The sequence below is a fragment of the Pogona vitticeps genome, chromosome 3 (genome assembly GCF_051106095.1).
Source record: "Pogona vitticeps strain Pit_001003342236 chromosome 3, PviZW2.1, whole genome shotgun sequence".
In the NCBI taxonomy this organism is placed as follows: Eukaryota; Metazoa; Chordata; class Lepidosauria; order Squamata; family Agamidae; genus Pogona; species Pogona vitticeps.
In genome coordinates, this window is record NC_135785.1 from 165,442,362 (window position 1) to 165,464,817 (window position 22,456).

The 22,456-nt window shown below is 41.7% G+C and overlaps 1 protein-coding gene across 7 annotated transcripts in view; it reads left to right on the top strand.

The window, feature by feature from the left end:
• The window catches only part of ARHGEF7 (Rho guanine nucleotide exchange factor 7), a 112,157-nt gene that overhangs the window by 15,954 nt on the left and 73,747 nt on the right, over positions 1 to 22,456 (top strand). For 3 of the 7 annotated variants that reach the window (XM_020794310.3, XM_020794311.3, XM_078391431.1), the window contains exon 2: positions 3,172 to 3,258. In XM_020794310.3, the coding sequence (XP_020649969.1) occupies positions 3,172 to 3,258 (87 nt within the window). Of the gene's footprint in view, positions 1 to 3,061; positions 3,085 to 3,171; positions 3,259 to 18,432; positions 18,863 to 22,456 lie in introns of those variants that run through there. The other 4 variants (XM_078391433.1, XM_078391432.1, XM_078391430.1 and 1 more) reach the window with 4 other exon arrangements.

Sequence of the window (22,456 nt, forward strand, 5' to 3'; positions counted from 1 at the left end):
TGGCAGAAAGTGAGGAGGAATTAAAGAACCTCTTAATGAGGGTGAAAGAGGAAAGTGCAAAAAACGGCCTGAAGCTCAACATCAAAAAACAAAAAACCTAAGATTATGGCCATGAAATTAAAAGACGCCTGCTTCTTGGGAGGAAAGCGATGACAAACCTAGACATCATCTTAAAAAGCAGACATCACCTTTCTGACAAAGGTCCGCATAGTCAAAGCTATGGTTTTTCCAGTACTGTAGTGATGTACAGAAGCGAGAGCTGGACCATAAAGAAGGCTGACCGCCGAAGAATTGATGCTTTTGAATTGTGGTGCTGGAGGAGAATCTTGAGAGTCTCATTGGACTGCAAAGAGAACAAACCTATCAATTCTGAAGGAAATCAACCCTGCATGCTCACTGGAAGGACACATCCTGAAACTGAGACTCCAATACTTTGGCCATCTTATGAGAGGAGAAGACTCCCTGGAAAAGCCCCTGATGATGGGAAAGTGCGAGGGCAAGAGGAGGAGGGGACGACAGAGGATGAGATGGTTGGACAGTGGCATCGAAGCTACCAACATGACTTTGACCTAACTCCGGGAGGCAGTGGAAGACAGGAGGGCCTGGCATGCTTTGGTCCATGGGGTCATGAAGAATTGTACACAACTTAATGACTTAACAACATCAAGAGGGCTTATTTTCAGAGGATGTTTTATCTTTCATGTGCAACAATCTACATTTATTCAAATACACTCATGTCGTCTTCCTTTGGTTACTGCACAATGGTGGAGAGCGGAGTTTTTCACTTCGCTGGTGCTTATTTTGGGGGTAGGGATAATACGAGCATCCTGAAAAATCATAATAGGGCTTATGTTCAAGTTAGGTCTTATTTTTGGGGAAACATTGTAGATGCGATGAATTAAAATTTTGTGCAGATGTGTGGAACACATAGTGTTGCATTAAGTTTCCTATTTTTGCTCTAAAATCTTTCTAGTTTCTGGACCCAGTTCATTGTGGGTTTTTTCATTTATAAATACATTTATATTTTTTTTTAAAAAATAAATGATACTAAATGCAACACTTTTACTGCATTCCATAGTGGTTTGCAGTGATTTAAAAACACAATGGGCAGAATCCTGTTGGTGATTTACATTTGTATAAGATAAATCACACAAGTTTTGTTAGTAAATTGCTACGTTATTGAGGTGCCCTTTGCCTTCCTGGGCACATGCTCAATTACACAATCAGGTGTACATCCAGGGATGAGAACATACAGTATCATAAAACCAAAATGCAAAATAGAGACAGTGGCAGTTGTAATAAAAATGTTTCACAAACACTAAGATTTAGATTTGGCTGGATTAAAAAGGTTTCTGTCAGACACCTAAAGAACAAACTGAATGTAACTCCCGGTGCACTTCCTTAGGAGGCATATTCCATATCAGGGCACTACCGCGGACATTGTGTATCAGGTTTGTGGGCACAGAGGGGCACCTGGCAAAAGGCAAAATCTGAAGAGAAAGCAACACTGCATTAGCCCATCTGGTTGTTCAGATAGTTTCTTAGAACTTGGTGCTGGGTTTTCACTTTCTAGGAGTTGAGGTTGAATGATGGTTGCTTCAATTCTTGGACTGTTCTCTTTTTTTAACCTAAAAGCTTTATACTAGGTATGACACTCGTGAGCTGAAAAAAATGAGTTGATTCAGAAGAATAGCCTCTAGGCTACCATTTTGTTCACTGTTCAATGTTTCTCAAGTGTTTTATGATTTAATAATTTCCATCTGTCCGGAGTATGCCTGGTGGAATAAGGCATTATATATGAATAATGTCTATGTGACTTTTTACATCTTTAACAATGCATGAAAATCGGTATGAACATTAGTGCTCTGAAAATACTGAAGCATACAAATGTTGATTTCAGGTTTGCGCATAGCAAAATTGCAGGCAAAAACACTGCTAAGGAGACTTAAGGAATAAATTATTATCTGCTTCTAGTTAAACAATGTTTGCTATTTGTCCCTTTTATTTTGGTTTGTATATTGGATGACTCTTGCAGAGTGCAGGCAGCATACAAGTCGAATAAATAAATAAATATTTATGCAGATTATATTGACTCCACTCGAGAACCCCAATATTTTCAGGGAGGGTGGAGAATCATGGTGCAAGATCATTTTAAGTTGCTATGCCTTGTTGGTACTCAAAAGCTTAGTATTTTCTGCTGCTGGAGATAGGATTGAAGTGTTTCCTTGCTTTTCTTGTTTCCCCACGGGACCTCGATCTGGGCCCCCTCGCCAGCCGCCCCGCCCCCAAGCAGCCCTGGGTGCTGTGGGATAAATGATAAATACTTTGGGTAATCCGTGGCATTCTGGTGACGCTCCCAGTTTTGTGATCTGAGTAAATTCTGTTGATATAAAAAGAACGGAGGCAAATACCAGTCAGTAATCTTTTTCTGTATAGAGAGGAATGAGACTGTTACTTTTCAAACAGTCGGCAACCTCCTTGTTTAAACAGTTAATCGTTAATTTTTAAAATGCGGCAGAGCTCCCAATCGCCCTTCCCCCCCCCCCTCGCGCTGGATACTCCATAATAAAACTGCCCCAGGGGGAATAAAAGGCGATCTGGGAGCTCTACCGCATGTCAAGCATGCAGGAGCCCCGCCAGAAAGAAAAAGGTGGCCATTCTAACGGAAGGCAAGCGGAGGTGGCGCTTCCTATTGCAACCCCGGCACCCGAATGCAGCATCGCGCGCGCTTCTGAGGCGGCTGCAAACGAACCAACCGGCCGCGCGCGAGGACAGCCGCTCGCGCGCCTTCGTTCCCTTTTCGTCACGGAATCTCTCGGCGAGCCCTTTCCTCGAGAGAGAGAGAGGGCTGGCGAGGGCGGGGGGGGGGAGTCAGACGGGAGAAGAAAGAAAACTACCCTGGAGGGGTGGGATGAGGACTTTCCTCGTCCCCCTTCACACGCCACTTCCTGCTGTCGTGTTTACTTCCCGGTTCAACTCTCCCGTCACGGGCAAATCAAATTCCAGGCAGTTTCCTAGGGAAAACCGTGGGAGTGGGTGTGCGTTACGGAGCCGGCAGCCCGCAGGAGGGCGAGTCCTGGGTGGGTAGGTCCCCTGGCGTCCCTTTTCCCCACCATCTCAGCCCCACACTCGCCACCCAGAAACTGACGTGAACCGCTCCTTCTCTTGCAGGTTTACCCGGAGCCCCGCACCGAGAGCGAGTGCCTGAGCAATATTCGCGAGTTCCTTCGGGCTTGCGGCGCCACCCTTCGCCTGGAGGTGAGGAGAGAGGGTGGGTTGGGGTGGGGAAGTGCATGTGTGCACACGCGTGTCTCGTGGGGGCGGGGTGGGGGCTGGGATGATGGTCTCGGGCGAGGTTAACATCCGTACTGAAGAATGAATTAAAAGATCCGGAATACATAACAAAACACCACAAGTATGATAGCGCCTTGGAAAACTAGCAGGTATATTTCCATGTAAGCTTTTGTGGGGTATAATTCTCTTCCACAAATACATGAATCCAAAAGCACACTGGAATAAATCTGTTAGTCTCTAAGGTGTCACGTTGCCTTTGGGTTTTTTGTTTTGTTGTATATGCTGGAATAGACCTAACAGGGTTGCATCCTTGGAAGAAGGAAGTAGAATGTGACTCTTGATTGGGCAGAGGATTTGGTAGCTCCAAACTAACTTTTTAAAAAAAAACTATATATATACACATACTTACTGTGTATTTTTTCATCCATAGGTAATTCTTCCCCTAGACTGAAGTTCAATGCCATATACTGTATATAAAGTTCAATACCACTTGCTTGTTTTAGCAGGCAAACATCTATGTAGTCATGTAGTTTACCTACATAATTTTGGATGAGATTGACCCCACGTTGCCTTCACACAAGTTATACTTCTCAAACACAGTGGCTCATGTCTGCTTGATAAGCAAACTAGAATTCTAAAAATTCCTGGCTTACTGTGCAGTGTGTCCTGATATGCACAAGCCTGTTGTGCCAACTTACAGACACAGCTAAAAACAAATGATAGGCAACTTAGCATGTCTTCTAAATGAGTGCCTGTTTTGTTGTGCTCAGTACAAACCACAATAACAAAAAAACAGGATTTGTTCTTGGTCAAGGAGTCCCAATTTGGACAATATGATTGCTTTTCTTTTTTACTTAGCTAAGAAGGACTAAATGAGGCATATGTTCCTTGTGAAACCATGTGTGTGTTTATTGTGAAGTAAGACCAATTGATCCATTGGGTTGCAAGCATTGGGGTGTGAGGACGTGTTCATAGCATTGTAGTCTTACAGAGCCATCTTGTAAGGGCCCACAAGAAGAATCCATGACAGAGCTGCTTTGTACAACTTGCATGCTTGATGTGTCCACTTCCCTTAATGGGAGGAGGCGCTGGTGTCCTTGTGTCTTTTTCTTTATTTTTTCAGTTTTTTTTCCCATGCATAGAAATGGGAGGAAAATTTAATTGTACTAGTTGCAGTGCTTGTGTCATGCTTGGCTGTATGGAGTGAGGGCATATATGAGGGCATGCTTTGCATCCTGTAAATCCACGAGAGACCACAAAATGCCCTCATTTTGAGCTATACCTGTAGTGATACACAGATGCTTTTTCTCTGTAAGCTTATTGGGGGCCTCCAGGATAAAAGTGTCATCCTGGCTATAGAGCAGCACTTCTGTTACATCCTATACACCTTGGCCATCTGTTGGCTAGCTTTCAGATGACTGTTTAATGACAGCAGCCAAAATCCTATTTATGCTTATTGGTATTTCCATACTTGGGTGTAAATCTCAGCAGTGAATTGCTGCAATTTAGGAAGTCAGCCGCTCAGAGTGGTATAGATTTATCAGATGGGCGGGATATAAATCAAATAAATAAATAAATAAACAAACCATTAGCTGTTTTGCGCCCAGTTGTACAACTAAGCATATACTATCAAATGCCTACACTGATGTATTGATTGGCAGCAGTTTCTTGCTGAGATTTATGCTGGTTGCATTGTACCAGTAAAACTTCAGCAGGAGTCTGGAATTTTTATTTCTATTTTCCCATCTTATATTGACACATGAGGTTAATCCTAAAATTACACCATCTCAGGTATTTTTATTAAATTACTTGGTGTCTTTTCTCTCTTATTTAGACTTCATTTTGGTTGCTTCTTGTTTTATACTACACACTTCCTCTGGCCCTCTACTGATGTGTAGCAATCAGTACGCGTATGTTAATGATGAAGACTAGAATGGGGCAAATACCTCCTGTGTTTTCTGTGTTTATGATTCTCTTGTGAGAACCAAGTATGGTGTTTTTGTGCCTGTTGGCAATGGCACTACATTGCTGACTCATAGTTAATAGTTCATGATGGACTCCCTCCTCCTTCCCCCCTGCACAGCTACTCGAAATAGAATTTTGTATTCAGCTTCTTAATTTTCCCCGAGCTTCTGAACCCAACTTTAATGGAACTTGTAACTCTTGATGGCTTTAATGTCTAACAGATTTCTTTGTGTATTTTTAAAAAGAGTGAAAACTAATGATCTAGTTATTGCTAAACTGAACAGTTGCCCTTCAGATATTGATGAACTGCTATTCCCGTCATGCCTTAATGCTGGCCAGGATGGTATAGATTAATGGAAACAAGAGATGGGGGTATCTGAATATGAATAGACCCGCACAGGTGGCAATAACAAGGGTCCAGTCCCATGGGGCCACTCACAATTCCGCTGCTGGCATGAGCTCCCAGATCCTTCCTAGCACTCTGGAGCTTACGATCTGTGAGCCACTCTTCCAGCTGGCAGAGAGGCTTGTCATCCCGCCTCCTCCCAGGAGTGGCAAGCTGATCACGAGCTCTGGAATGATAGGAAGGATCCCAGAACTCACAGCAATAGCAGAATTGTAAATGGACCATCTGGCCCATGGGGCTGGACTCTCATTATCGGCACCTGTGCAGGGATATATGAATACGAATACCCCCATCTCTAATGGGAACTGTTCTGCATTGATGTCTGGAGGGCTTCAGGTTAACCAACCCTGTCATATTTCTGTCTGTGAACCCCTCAATATACAAAAGCCTCTGATCTTACTTATTGAATAAGCTTATGAATGACAGTAGAAATCTGAAAGAGTTGAACCACTGATATTGGTTGCTCAAAACTGTATCCCCGCACATATTTTACCTGGGGACATAGAGAATGTGGGGTTATAAAATTATTTAATTCTGTTTATGGTGGTGGTGGTGGTGAAATCTACGGTATACTATCTAGGAAACAATTATGACTGTCTATCTTGTTAAAGGGCTTATTATGGGCCATAAATAATATGTAGGGTACTGAGAGTGCTGCTGTTTGAAAAAATCTCTTGGCTTGTTTGTCTTTTTCTCTTCATTTGTCTTTTTGTGAAGATAAGGCACTTAAAAATGGTTTGTTAGTTTTTTTTAATGGATGGATTTTTATACAGTACCTGGAACAGGAGAACACTGCATTTTGGGTGAGTGTGTGTGACAAATCTGAAAGGTTTTGATCCTAGGTGTGATTTAGTTTTAAAGTTGTGAATGAAATCTTAGTTAATTCATTAGATAGTTGTAGAGAAGGTGGGATTAAAAAAGGATCTAGGACCCTATATTATATAAAACGTTTGAATTGGAATTTTATGTCAGTTTCCATTTTATGTAAGGTTGCATAGAAAAAGTGATCGGGGCCTTACTACATAATATGATGTTAAAACCGTCATGTCTAAATTGCAATTTATCAGTTTTTATCTTAGATCACTATCCTTTTGGTTGTTTAGTCATTAAGTCGTGTCCAGCTCTCATGAGCCCATAGACCAGAGCATGCCAGGCACTCCTGTCTTCCACTGCCTCCCGGAGTTGGGTCAAATTCATGTTTGTAGCTTCGGTGACACTGTCCAATGATCTTGTCCGCTGTTGCCCCTTCTACTCTTGCCTTCACACTTCCCCAATATCAGGGTCTTTTGCAGGGAGTCTTCTCTTCTCACGAGATAGCCTGGAGCCTGAGCTTCAGGATGTGTCCTTCCAGTGAGCACTCAGGGTTGATTTCCTTCAGAATTGATAGGTTTGTTCTCCTTGCAGTCCAGGAGACTCTCAAGAGTCTCCTCCAGCACCACAATTCAAAAGCACTAATTCTTCGGCGGTCAGCCTTCTTTATGGTCCAGCTCTCACTTCCATCCATTGCTGCTGGAAAAACCATAGCTTTGACTACGCGGACCTTTGTCAGCAAGGTGATGTCTCTGCTTTTTAAGATGCTGTCTAGGTTTGTCATCGCTTTCCTCCCAAGAAGCAGGTGTCTTTTAATTTCGTGGATGGTGTCACCATCTGCAGTGATCATGGAGCCCAAGAAAGTAAACTCTTTCACTGGCTGCAAATCTTCCCTTTCTATTTGCCAGGAGGTGATGGGGCCAGTGGCGATGATCTTCATTTTTTTGATGTTGAGCTTCAGACCATTTTTTGCGTTCTTCTCTTTCACCCTGATTCTTTAATTCCTCCTCACTTTCTACCATCAGAGTGGTATCATCAGAGTAGACTATGTCTAGATGGGCGGCATATAAATGCAATAAATAAATAAATAAATAAAATAAAAATATCTGAAGTTGTTGATATTTCTTCCAGCAATCTTAATTCTGTTTTGGGATTCCTCCAGTCTGGCCTTTCGCATGATGTATTCTGCATACCAGTTAAATAAGCAGGGAAAAGGGGCGGGAAATTCAAACTGTTCATGGCGAAGAGGCTGCTTCTTTAGCTCTTTCGCTCCAACGTTTTGGAAAAGGGAGGCGATGGGAAAGCCCAACCAGAGCACACGAAGGGCAACGCAGTAGCAGCGGGGAGAAGGTCTTGCTCCCCAGCCGGGGAAACTTATTAAGGAGAGACTCCCTAGCCATCGGTGGGAACCCACCTCTCCCCCCCGCTCAGCGCCCAATACTGTACCGATGGTTTCTCCCAGTCGCCGGGCCTCTTACATGCAGCTGGAAGTTGGGCTGGCCGTCCCTTGCTAGCCGGGGCTACAGTATTTGCAGGCGAGTTCTCCCGGCTTTATCCCGCCCGCAACGTCAGCACTAAGGGGAATCTCCCGCTGCCCAGGGCCTCTTCGGCGCCGCGGTAACCGATGCCGGCCAGCCGTCGCCCGTGCTGATGGCCGTGGGCACGCTGGGGTGTGTGTGGATGCCGCAGGAGGAGCAGCGGAGAAGCTGTAAAGCTGCTTTTTTCCTGTGGGTCTGTGCTGGGTCTGTGCTTAAATGTGCTGGGTTGCAATGACTGGGTTAAGATGTGAGTTCCAGAATCCTGCCTGTCTGTGTTTTTGCAGAAGAATTTTGTGGGTCAGGCATTCTGGCTTGCAAAGACTGGGCTGTGAGTTCCAGACTTCTGTCTCTGTGTTAAACATGCTTTAAAACTGGCTTTGTTGAAATTTCTTTTTTCAAAAGTGCTTTTAACACTGTTCCCTGCCTCCCCCCTCCTTTCCTGAACTTTTCTTGACCTAAGAAAAAAAAGAAAAAATATCCCCTTCTAGTGGTAGAAGGTGGAATAGCAGCTTCCCATTAGTTTCTATGGACGGAAAAGAGCAGATACGGATTAAATCAGGTTTGTCCAACCTGCGGCCGGAGGACTGCATGTGGCCCAGGTCAGCTCATAATGTGGCCCAGTGCAATTTTTTATTTTTAGAGAAATTCCAAAGTTTCAAGTTACACTGCCGCCACTTGTGGCTGGAATGTGGCCGGGGCATATCACAATAGTAGAGGGGGAGAGAGGGAAGGAAGGAGTGGGAGGGGAGGGGACAGGGGGGCTTCATGACTGCATTGCGTTGTCCCTGTCAATAGGTGTACCCCCTCCTGGCCCCATAAAGCCGCTGGAGTCAAAGCTGGCAGCCTCTGCTGTCTGAGATTGCAGCTGCCGGTAAGCGCGCTTGGAGCGGGGCTGTGGAGGACGGCTAGGGCTGCCCCCCATGTGGCCCAAACCAAATGTATGTGCGGCCCAATCCAAATTTTCATCTTCTAATGTGGTCCAGGGAAAGTGAAAGGTTGGACACCCCTGGATTAAATGGTTTTCAATGCATTCCTTTGGGAAATGCAGATTCGACCTAAGAACTTTTCGACCTGCAGACCGCCTTCCAATACGGATTAATTACTTAAGTCAAGACCTCACTGTAGTTCCGTAAATCTGTTCTTCACTTCCACTGTGTATTCATAAGGGATTGGGTTTAGATTATACCTGGCTAGCCCAGTGGTTTTTCCTACTTTCTTCAGTTTAAGCTTGAGTTTTGGTATAAGAAGCTGATGATCAGAGCGACAATCGGCTCTAGGTGTTGCTTTTGCTGACTGTATAGAACTTCTCCATCTTTGGCTGCAGAGAATATAATCAGTCTAATTTTGGTATTGCCCATCTGGTGCTGTCTATGTGTAGAGTCGCCTCTTGTGTTGTTGAAAAAGAGTGTTTGTGATGACCAGCTTGTTCTCTTGACAAAACTATTAGCCTTTGGCCTGCTTCGTTTTGAACTCCAAGGCCAAACTTACCTGTTGTTCCTTTTATCTCTTGACTCCATATTTTAGCATTCCAATCCCCTAGAATGAGAAGAACATCTTTCTTTGGTGTCAGTTCTTGAAGGTGTTATAAGTCTTCATAGAATTGATCAATTCCAGCCTCTTCAGTATCATGGTTGGTGCATAAACTTGGATTACTGTGATGTTGGATTCGTATTGAAATCATTCTATCATTTTTGAGACTGTATCCCAGTACAGCTTTCCCCCCTCTTTTGTTGACTATGAGGGCTACACCATTTCTTCTATGGGATTCCTGCCCACAGTAGTAGATATGATAATTGTGTGAATTGAATTTGCCCATTCCTGTCCAGTTTAGTTCACTGACACCCAGGATGTCAATGTTTATTCTTGCCATCTCCTGTTTGACCACATCCAGCTTACCAAGGTTCATAGATCTTACATTTCAGGTTCCTATGCAGTATTTTTCTTTGCAGCATCGGACTTTCCTTTCATTTCCAGGCACGTCCGCAGCTGAGCGTCCTTTCGGTTTTGGCCCAGCCACTTCATTAGCTCTGGAGCTACTTGTAGTTGTCTTCTGCTCTTCCTCAGTAGCATGTTGGACGCCTTCTGACCTGAGGGACTCATCTTCCAGCGTCATATCTTTTAGCCTTTTGTTTCTGTCCATGGAGTTTTCTTGGTAAAGATGCTGGAGTGGCTTTCCAGTTCCTGCTCCAGGTGGATCGCGTTTAGTCAGAACTCTCCACTATGACCTGTCTGTCTTGGGTATCCCTGCACGGCATAGCCCATAGCTTCTCTGAATTACTGAAGCCCCTTCGCCACAACAAGACAGCAATCTGTGAAGGTGTATTTGTCTTAATTATTTAAAATTAATTAAAATGTAATTAATTAAAATATTTTTTTGCCCTGGCTTTTTCCTTAAGAAGGGCAAAGGTGGCTTACATCATTAAAAGACAATATTAAAAGCTGAAAACTTTGAGTATACAAATACTAAAAAAGATCAAGCAGATACCAGCACTGGAAGATAGTAAACAAAAGCAAAACCATAAACATAATCTTTAAAGAAAGTACTACGTCATTTGTGATATTCTTGGCCTTATTCTGTTTTGTCTTAGTGTGCTAATTTCATCTGGGCTAGTTTAGTGGCTTAGGCATCTGGCTTCGGAGCCAGAGGTTGGGAGTTTGATTCTTCACTGTGCCTCTTTCAGTGATCCGTAAGGTCCCTTCTAGCTCTGCAGTTCTAAGATTATTTATTTATTTATATGTTTGTTTGTTTGTTTATTTGTTACATTTATACCCCGCCCATCTAGACACAAGTCTACTCGGGGCGGCTATGATGGTTATTAACATAAAATATAGTTTCATTGTCCTCTTCTCATAAGAGATACTGTACTGATCTTGGTTCCAGTTGCAGTTGAAAAATATACTGTAGTTCATAAGCAAAATGAAAAATGAAAATAAATTTATGTTCAGTTGTACAGACTAGATTGGTATAGAATGCTTGACATGGAGGCTGAATAGATGACCTGTGTGGGGAAAGTGAAGGGGATTTCTGCACTACAAGTTTACACTAATGTATAACCATGGTTTGCAAGAAATAATCCTGGGAACTATACTTTGGGGAGAAGGTGCTGAGCATTCTCAGCCAAAGATGCTTCAGTCTCTTCATAGAAATATTGTTCCAGGGTTCTCTCTCTCTCTCTCTCTCTCTGTGTGTGTGTGTGTGTGCATGCGTGTTTGCGCGCCATAGAATACAGCAGGGCCGCCTTATCTATGGGGGATTTGTTCCACAATCTACTGTGAATGCCTGAAATGGTGGATAGTAGCGAACTTTGTGTACAACATACAACGAAGTGAGACAAAGGCAAAAAGGGAACAGGACAAAGGCCACAAGGTGTGCCTCCTTGTATGTTGTATACAGGGCTGTGGTACACCACAGATAACTGAAACCACAGGTCCTACAGATTTTAAAATCTGGCATCAGTATCATTGAGGTGATAGATCTGAAGGATACTATTAGACATTGGCTACATGACTAAACATTCTTCTGCAGCAGAAATATAAAATAAAATTCCTTCATATCAAAAAGTTGATAGCATGGAGGAGGGTTCTAGTGTAATCTCTCTGTGCCTAACATCCACCTTAGAAGTTAAAATGTGTTTATAAAAGAGCAATGAGTGTGTTGAATTGTCACATATGAGTGGCACTGTATTTCTGTAAGTGAATACTCCAGTGAAGGGAACATGTGGCCCTTCAGATATTATTGGGCTGCAACTCTTGTTAGTCCTATCCAACAAGCCCGCTAAAGTGAATGAGTCTTCTTCCCAAACCACCAAGCACAAGGATGCAAGTGTATTCCTCTGTGGTTCATCTGCACCTTTTTCCAGCGAGGATATGTTTGTGGCCAATTTGTGGATGAAGAAAAATGCAGAGGAGGGAACCAGAGGGTTGCTTGAAGACAGGCCTGTTTCTTATTTTTCTGAACTGGGAACTGGGTGCTCCAGATGTTGTTGGACTATAACTTCCATATATATGACTTTAACAGCCTGAGCCAGCGTATCTACTGTAGAGGTATGATGGAAATTGTATTTAGCTTCAGGAGAATGAAATATTCCCCTGTTTAATAATATAGCTTATTATCATGAAAAAATAGTAGTGCTCAAAATATCAAATAATGATAAGAAAAGATGCATAAGGTTTCTCAGCTTGATTTCATGTGTCAAACAGCTTGCTGTCTTCCACCCAGTAACTGTCACAGATTTAATTAGAGCTGAGCATGTAATCAACAGAATCTTGTAGTACAGCTCCTGAGGGGTTCTGTCGCATTGGAGGGCAAGTGGACGACTGCATACTTGAATGAGAGCTTGTCATATTAAAGTCATGTGCATGTGAGGGAGAAAACGAGGCTAGAACCAGAAGCATCAAATACTTGTCCAAATCCAGGGAGCCCTTGTAAAATATGAGTTACACTATCAAACCATCTGTCTTTACTAGACTATTAGCTGAGACTGATTTGCACTTCTCCAGCAGCAGTGGCTTCAGCTTATTCTGCTTGTTGTATATTAAAGCTTCCTGCTTATATGTTGATAATAATATTGCTGGTGAAACTGATTAGACACTTTTCTCTTTAAAACCAATTGTTGGTTTTCAGCCCCCAACTAGGCAAATGACTTCACTCTCTTTCAGTTTGGGTTTATGCTGCCATCAGGCTGTTTACAAAGACCAGGTTCTGCTATATCACCCATGTATGGTCCCTTTGACTTGTATATCTGTGATAGCCACAAAACAGTAGGTGTGATTTTTCAAAGAAAAGAAATATTTTATTTACAGTTTCAGGATGTTATATGTAAGGTAATCTTTTACTTGTCACTACTCAACAGCACCTAAACCTTTGGTTATGGACCATATTATTTAAACAATACCATGTTACAGATTTGTATAATGCATGATTATATCTTAGTACAGTGGTGCCTCGCATAACGTTTTTAATTGGTTCCAAAAAAAAAAACCTTATGCGAAAAAAACTTTATGCGAAACACCATTTCCCATAGGAATGCATTGGAAACCGGTTAATCCGTTCCAATAGGCACGGATTGGCATCCTTAAGCGAAAAAACCCATAGGAAACATTGTTAAACGATACAATGTTTCCTCCATTGGAATGTATTGAAGCCGACTCAATACATTTCAATGGCTTTGCGAAGTCAATTTTTGCAAATTTAAGTGTGTCATAAAAGGGTCAAAAATGGTTTTAAATGCTTGGATTAGCTTCTGCACCCTCTAAAACGGATGCAAAAGTTAATTTGGCTTTGATCTGACTTTTCGTTAATTTATGGTGAATTTTTTTCCCCCAACTTTTGACAGCTGTCAAAATCTGACAGCTCCATTGTTTCCTATGGGGGAGAAAAAATTCACAAAAAATTAACGAAAAGTCAGATCAACGCCAAATTAAGTATGCACACATTTTAGAAGGTGCACTAACGATTCCAAGCATTTAAAACCGTTTTTCAACATGTTAAGACACTTTTGTAATTGAAAAAATGAACATCGTTAAGTGAAGCAGGGGACCTAAAAAAAAACGTTAAGCGAAGCATGGTCCCAAAATCGCTATGTGAAAATCGCCCATAGGGAAAAACGTTATACGAAGCACAATCTGACTCTGAAAAAATAAACGTTAAGCGAAAAAAACGTTAAACGAAGCAAACGTTATGCGAGGCACCACTGTATATATTATCTTTCACATGCAGTCTTAATCCATTTTCTTGGAGATACGCTGTCCCTACAGTTCATATTCACACTCTCTTGTCTCTTTCATTTTTAGTTACAACATGCCATTCCAAGGTATATCTCATCTTCACAGTCAGTCCCCATCCATGTGCAAATTTATTTCTTTTATTTATTTATTTAACTTATATGCCGCCCACACTACCCGAAGGTCTCTGTGCATTTAAAATACAATATTTAAAATACAATAAAAAGGCAAAATAATTAAAATGCAATTAAAAACATATACTCTAAAAATTGCCATCGGACCCACAGCTGATATTATTTCAATTAAAAGCCTTCTGGAACAGGAAGATTTCGACCTGGCACCGAAATGTCATCAGCGTCGGTGCCAGACGAATCTCAGTCAGGAGGGCATTCCATAGTCTGGGGGCAGCTGCCTTTTTCTACAAGCCCTCCCTCTTATCTCCTTAAGGGACGGTTCTTTCAAAAGGGCCCACTGGCTAGATCTTAACTGCACATTCTCTGTCATTTGTTCCAGACTTGTTAGTCACTCCACATGCATACCCATAGAACTGCTTACCACATAAACACACTGCATGAGGATACGCCCCATGTTATGCTACATCTGTATTTTTGTTACATCACAGCAGCAAAACTATTTTAGAGACAAAACTGGGCTGAAATTCAGGAGGAGGAAATTAATTGAGACCCTTTCCCAGGAACCTTTGGTGCTAGATTGTCATTGAATGGTGAAGCATATTGCCCAGTAATGATAGGAGTGCTTTAGGTACCCTGATAGGTATCCTATGCTGGGAGAATACTAGGGTAATGTAATCCTTTTGGACTAGCATTCAATATGATTGGTCCCGATATCCTGCTGGATAGGCTTTTTGGGTTGAGAACCAGAGGCATGGTGTCATGGTGGTTCCATTTCTACCTAGAAGGCTAGTTTTTGAAGGCAGTGCTGGGGAAAGAGTGTTTTGACCTGAAGGCATTTATGCTGTGAGACTTTGCGGGGCTCTGTTTCATGCTTTTTAACATCTAAACAAATTGCTTGGAGAAGCCGTTCAGAGATTTAGACAGTGTCCTTAGTAACTTGATGACATCTTTCTCTCCTTTTCCGTGGACATTTGGGCAAGGTAGTGGAGATACTGATTTGGTGCTTGGAAATAGTAAAGAACTTGTTGAGGATTGTAAACAAAAACTCATGCCTTGGCAGTGCAGAAGTTTTTTTTAGTAGATGATTTGTTTGCTCAGAGAGATAAGTCTTTTCTGGGTTGGGGGTTCTACTCTCCCTAAAGAATCATGTTTGTAGCCTGAGAATACTCTATATCCACATTAGCCATGGAAGACCTAGGAGGCAAGAAGTACCTTTCATCAGCTTAGACTTGCTTGCCTGGTGTAGCCTCCCCTTAGCAGAATTAACTTGGCCAAGTTGTTCACCATTTTTAGTGGTTAGAATTGACTACAACAGTGCAGTGTACAGTGGGGTCTTGACTTAAGAACGGCTCGAGTTAAGAACATTTTGACTTAAGAACCACTCTCATAGGAAAATATTGACTTGACTTACATACTTAGATTTGAGTTAAGAACTGAAAAAAAACCACGTGGGAGGCAGGGAAAGTGCAAAATGTGAACTTTCAGTTAACTGTTGGCCAGTGAAAAGGGTGCCTGTCTGCTTCCTCACTCCTCCCAGCGTTTAGAGAGTGGATTGGGAGACAGTCTTCAGACTGCCTGGTACTGTACTGCCTGAACTGTATTTTCCCTGCCTTCCCTGAACCTTTCTTGACCTAAGAAAAAAAAGAAACAAAATATCCCACTCTAGTGATCGAAGGTGGAATAGCAGCTTCCCATTAGTTTCTATGGACGGAAAAGAGCAGATACAGATCAAATGGTTCTCAATGCATTCCTATGGGAAATGCAGATTTGACCTGAGAACTTTTTGACTTGAGAACCGCCTTCCAATACGGATTAAGTTCTCAAGTCAAGACCCCACTGTATATGAGACTGCCTTTGAAGATTATTCAGAAACTTCAGATCATTTGGAACAGGGTGATCATATTGTTGACTATCTCTGGTCAGAAGCAACATACCTGACCAGTGTTGAAAGAATTTCACTGGCTTCCAGACTGTTTCCAAGCATTTAAAAACATATTGTTGTGAAATCTGTATTTCATCCTCTTTTTGTAAACAGATATGAAAGGTATGTTAAGATGGACAATTTATGTCAATGGAGTTATGCTAGCATAATTTTTCACTTGGATTCTTTCCCTTTAGTAAGTAACTATGGAAGTGTTGCCTGAAAGTGTAGTTTTAACACAGAGTTGTTCAGCGTCTCCCAACCTTAATTTTTTGCAGGTTGTATAGGTCATAGCAACCAATTCCTTTCGCACACATCATTTGTGTGGGACATTAATACTGTACAGCTGAAAACCACTAGCTTCCAGTCGTCTACGGTTAATTTAGTTTAATAAACACTTTAATATTTTGTATTTGAAGCAAAACAAGAAAATGGGGCGGCTGAGTAAATGTGTTTGTTTGTTTGTTTGTTTGTTTGTTTGGCTTTTATACTGCCCATCTAGACGAATCTGCTCTGGGTGGCTTACGGTCCAAAAAGGCAATAAAATTAAAATCATCAAGTTGTAATGATTTGCATTGTTCCTTTCCTCAATGTGTTTGTTAGGAACCATTTTTCTATTAGACTAGTTGCAGCAAAAACAGAATTGACTTGAGGTAACTAGGGGAGGTCTGTGCAAATAATGAGAACATGATGGTGCTGCAGGTTAAACCACAGAAGCCTCTGTGCTGCAAGGTCAGAAGACCAGCAGTCGTAAGATCGAATCCATGCGACAGACTGAGCTCCCATTGCTTGTCCCAGCTTCTGCCAACCTAGCAGTTCGAAAGTATGTAAATGCGAGTAGATAAATAGGTACCACCACGGTGGGAAGGTAATGGCGTTCCGTGTCTAGTTGCGCTGGTCACGTGACCACGGAAACTGTCTTCGAACAAACAGTGGCTCTACGGCTTGGAGATGGGGATGAGCACCGCGCCCTGCAGTCAGACACGACTGGACTAAATGCCAAGAGGAACCTTTACCTATGCAGATAATTCTGCATACTTACTCCCACATTTGCTGGTTTTGCTCTGAGCAGCTTTTGATTGAGATTATACTTTCAAGCAAAGCTTCTGTACAGTTCTGCTAAATGTAGAAGTCAATTTGAATTAGTCCAGAGTCCCTCCTTCTTCAAGTACTTTTTTTTCTCCTTTGTTGCTGGGCCTTCTACTTTTTTGGAATAGAATAAATTCACATCTGTTCAAGCAGTGTGATCACTTGATTCAATGTGAAGCAGTTTGTAGCTGTTCTGTATGAAACAGGGCAGCAAGGAAAGTGGCTGCCATTTGCATCCACTCATCTCCACATCTGGTGCCTGGCTCTCGTTCTTTTTGTCTTCCCTTTCCTTTCTGTTTCTTTTTTTCCTTTTGAAGGCTTGCCGCCCTAGCGCTAGGACAGCTAGGGAACCAAAGGGAAAAAAGAGCAAGGAATCAGCAGAGAAAGAGGAGGAAGTTAAGAATCAGCCTTGTTTCCATCTTGTTAACATAGCTCTGCTCTAACTGTGCCTCCTGCAAATCTGGATGACTAGAGCAGAGCTACCTTGAACAAGATGGAAACAAGACTTGAGTGTCAATGCTCCCACTGTGTGTTCAGCTGAAGAGGATTAACCTGGGGAAACCTGTCTTCCTAGGTGTGACTTGTGTGCACTCAGCCTTGTTTGCTGCTTAACTGTTTTAAATTCTTTTGCATTTTTCTTGCTGTGTAATTGTAGCCAGGAAAGGAAGCCTTTTCTTTTTCAATCCCAAAAAATAAGATAAATATCTCCCCATCCTTGTTATAAAGCAGTAAGACACATAGATTAAGCTATCCAAGAACCTGAACATTCTTATTTTGCTTTTAGTTCCTTGATAGCATTATATAGGTTAGCAGAGGATGTTTCAGAGTGTGCAAAAGGTAAAGTTGTGTTGATGCTGAGGAAGAGCACATCAGAAACTCCTGGCTACACAGTACTGTGTTTATTGATTGTAGCTCATCATGAACATAACTTTTGTCTGTTCAGCATTGCAACATGTATTGAAATCACAAAATCAAAATGGTTTGAAATCCTTGTCCACAGTTATTGTACAGTGGTGCCCTGCTTGACAACGACCCCGCTTGATGAGTTTTTTGTGATCGCTATAGCGATCGCAGAACGATGGTTCCTATGTGTTTTTTTCACTTTACGTTGATTAGGTGCCTGCTTCACAAACCGTTTGTTCGCAAAACGATGTTTTTTCCGGGTCCACAAAATGGCTTCCCTCCCTTCGCAAAATGGCTGTTTTCCGGACAGAAGCTTCGGAAGACAGTGATTTTAAACAGCTGATCGGCAGTTCTCTATGGGCGATCTTCGCTGGACGATGAGGTATTTCCCCATTGGAACACATTAACCGTTTTTCAATGCATTCCAATGGGTTTTTTCCGCTTGACGACGATTTCGCTTAACAGCGATTTTCCTGGAACTGATTATCGTCGTCAGGCGGGGCACCACTGTAGATGGAAATGTTTACTCATGCTCCCAGAGAAGCAGGCATTCTTCTGTATGGCCTTCTGCTCATTGGTGGAAAGAACTGATACAAATCTAACAAATAGATACATAAATATTACTTCACTGTTCATTTTTTAAGCTAAAGAGTACACGTGTCTCTATTTCTACACATGCCCACACATTGGCATCATAAATAATACTTTTCTATAGATAATTGTTAGTTATGTACTTTAATTTTTAAGAACTGGTTAATTTTTGTCTGTGATACAATTTTCTGTTCTTCATATAGAGAATTTCTCATATGACATAAAATCACTATATAAACATATTCATCCCTTCCTGCTCTCTTATTCTGTATCCCATTGTTTGGCTTCCTGTTGACTAATAGAGTCTAGGTAAAGTATATAGATGATGATGATGTGCCTGTCAGGACAAACCAATGAGCTTACTTCAAGTATCCCAGTTAGTCTCAGTCTGACAGGAAACAGAAGTCTCTGAACATCCTGTTTTTATATTACTTTTTACGGAGTGGTTTGGTGGACTTCTTTTGTTGAATAAGAAGCTACAATGAAGGTGAGCTTAAATTCTGCTTTTTGCTGTTTCATAGCAATAATTTTGTTTTCCAATTTTTTAAAATTCATGTTAAAAATAATTTTAGCATATGTATGCTTGAAACCCTTTCTGCTATTGGAAATATTTTTAAGAGAGAGAGGAAAAGAAAAGAAAAGAATACCACTGGCATAGAAAACATTTCATGCCTTTTTCTTGTTTGAAAGTTCCTGAAATACTTATGGTTGAGAGTGGTTGTTTCTTCTTGGGGGAAATATATTTTCAATATATTTTCTTGTTGAAAAAAGAAAAGGAATTACCTTCTGGGATTAGGTATGTGTATTGAATGCATTTAACCATGGTAACTCATTTCTGATTTCATATCTGTTCATGCTGGATATGAAAAACCATGTGCTGTATAATTAGCAGTATGTGTACAAAAATTTCTTTGTTTATTGTGGTTTAGAGAAAGGACTCAGCCAGAGAACATGTAGGATTGTTGTAAGATAGGGGATCACAATGCTCACATAAGCCTTGCCGCTAGGTATTTTAAATATCACCTGAAGTAATGCAGAAGTAATGAAGTTCTCCAGAGGTTCCTGTAAGCACATTTAACTGAAGAAAACTGTAACCATGTTCATCTGGACTCCCTTACAAATACATCTGGAGACATTCATAGTGAACATAAAAGTCTGTCTTCTAGGTGTGGAAAAGACATGAGGGATAGGGCATACTAGTGCCCCTAGTGCATACTAGTTGCCCCATGCCACTACCACAGTTACTGCCATGTATGCTTTCAAATTCAGTTCTTTAAAAAACATCTGATTTATAGATGTTGAATATTATGCTTCTGTACCCAGGATTCAAAGCACCAGGAAATGGCCTAATATTGCTGCATAGTATTGTGCCCATGCTGCCAACAGGAAAAAGGATGCCAAGCTTTACACCCGGGGTCCCCAACTCCTGGTCCATGGCCCGATACCAGAGACAGATCACCCACCCACCCCCACATGCACGCACACATGTACCCCCCTATACACACACACACTGTTCACGCATGCACACACACACAAACGCACCCCTACACGCATGCATGGGTGCCCCACCTACCCGCACATGCACGCACGGGTGCCCCGCCCACCCACGCGCAGATGCCGGCCCTCCTAAACCAATCCGCAGTTTGGAAAAGTTTGGGGACCATTGCTGTTCATAATAAAGGGCAAACTGAATGTTCATAACACCAGTGGCAGCAGTCAAGATGGTCTATAGGATACCTTCTTGTGCTTACTACCATTCACAAAGGGTACCATGCAAGGGAAAATCCAAGAAGCTTCTTTTTTTCATCAGTTAACCACTTCTCATTCAAACACAAAACAATTGTCAGGTCTGTTTTAGAACAAGTGTGAATGGTACACTATAATCTGCCTAGCAAATCTGTACCATGCATGTTCTTTTTATAACAAAGTCACTGTTTTCCCCATTTGAAAGGTCTCTTTTGAAGATCAATATTTCAGTCCTTGCAGCCTTCTTTCCAAATTTAAAAAAATGGGTGGTACCAACCATTATTTTTCAAGATTAGCAAGATTGGTATTTTCAGTTTGTATGAGATATTTTAAATTTGGGGATATTTAGAGTCGCTTGTTTCCATGGGAGGTGGATTAATTTTATTTTTTTAAAAATCATAACTTAAAAACCCTTTGTTGCAATGGTTGTTGTGGGTTTTTCGGGCTCTTTGGCCATGTTCTGAAGGTTGTTCTTCCTGACGTTTCACCAGTCTCTGTGGCCGGCATCTTCAGAGGACTGGAGTAGGAACTCAATAGGATTCAGATCTCCAGTGTGAATACTTTTTGAAATATGTTTTGATTTTCATTTAAACTAGCCTTATTAAAGGATATCACTGGTTTTTATTTAATTTTCAAAAAGGTAACTGTGCTAGTCTGTTCAGCATATGTAACAAAAACAAAACAAAGCAAAATAAAAAGCCACGTCTTATGACACCTTTCAGATTCAACAGAATGATTTCTGTGTGAGCATTTGTGGATAAGAGTTCCCTAAACTGCAGATTTATATACATAATGTACATGATTGTAGGAGAAGGATCAGACTAAAATGAGAAACAGAATATGCAAGTTGCATTATTAACACTGGCAGTGAAGTTTCCAAGTGTTCATTACATGAGCTTCCTGGCACAAAGTAATCAAATAATACAAAACACCTGTACCAGATGCACAACTGTTTGTTTGTTTGCCTTTGAAAGGTAGAAGTAACAAGCTTTGCTGTCAAGAGGAGGTTATTTTTCTATAAAAGAGAAAATAAGTTTTATGGCTACTATGAAAACAAGTTTATAATATACATAATATGATAAGAACCCCCAGTTATCATTCAAGCCTTTACTTATAGACTGGTATTTGTATTTCTCAGTATATCTCCTCCTCTCTCCAATCTGCTTTTGAAATTCAATTTTTCTACAATAATCACAAGATCAATATCTTGGGAAGTTAAAATGACTCTCACGGTGGGGTTTGTGTGTTGCCATTTCTGATGTCAGATTTGTGTCCTGTGTTCCCTTGCATAGACACTGTCCTTTCTGCCTTATGTGGAATGCAGAGGGAGGGTATACTGCTGGCAGAAGATGCTGTTTATATCTTTAGGACAGGGGCCTCCAAACTATGGCACACAGGCCACATCCGTTGCCATTTTGTCTGGCCCATTCCCTTCAGCCGGTGCATGCACGGGCGGGGCAGGGGTGTGCGCGCGCGTGCGGCCGTGCATATGCTCATGGACACAATCCTGTTTCTTCGTCCTGTAAAGACTTTGAAAATATCTGATGTGGCCCTCACTGTAAAAAGTTTGGAGACCCCTGATTTAGGAGATGAACACATAAATGTGTCCCTGATGTTATAGGGACATTGTTGGGACTTGAGCGGGCCTTTCAGAGAAGATGCCAACCATATCATCACATCTACTTACTGAAAAAGTGGATTGCAATCAATGTTCTAGTTTTCAGCCCCACTGGGTGGGGCTGGCCCCTTGTGCACGTGACTCTCTCCCCCCCCCCATTGGTGTTCCATTGGGACTGGAACCAAAGGGGTTGGAAATGACTGTCTATGAGTGGAGGAGGAGGAGGAGGAACATTGCGCAGAGGGGGGTGGAGGAGGAGCTCGTGTGCACTCAGCCACAAAACTTAGAGGGAACCTTGATTGTAATACATAAAAATTCATATTGAAATAAATCTTATTTTATTTATTGAGCTTTTAGACCACTGGTCTAAAAGTAGTGAAACATGGCTTGGGGTGGTTTATATACTTAAGCAATGTTACGACACAGCAACTAAATAATAACAAACAAAATACATGATACAACAGACTAAAACTAAAACAAAACCAAGCAAAACCAAAGTCTTGTTGTAAAAAAATATGCATAAATTGACAATTATGCTGCAGTTTCCTTATTTGTTTGGGTTGTCTATTGCATAATTAGTTGTGTACTTACTTTTGAACCTGATTCATTGCCACTTGCAGAAAGGATGGCTACCAGAGGGAAGAAGCTGCTTGCCCTGGTGCACTGTATTTCCCCAACAGCGTTCTGGCTTTAGTCTTAAAAGTCACAAGTAATTGG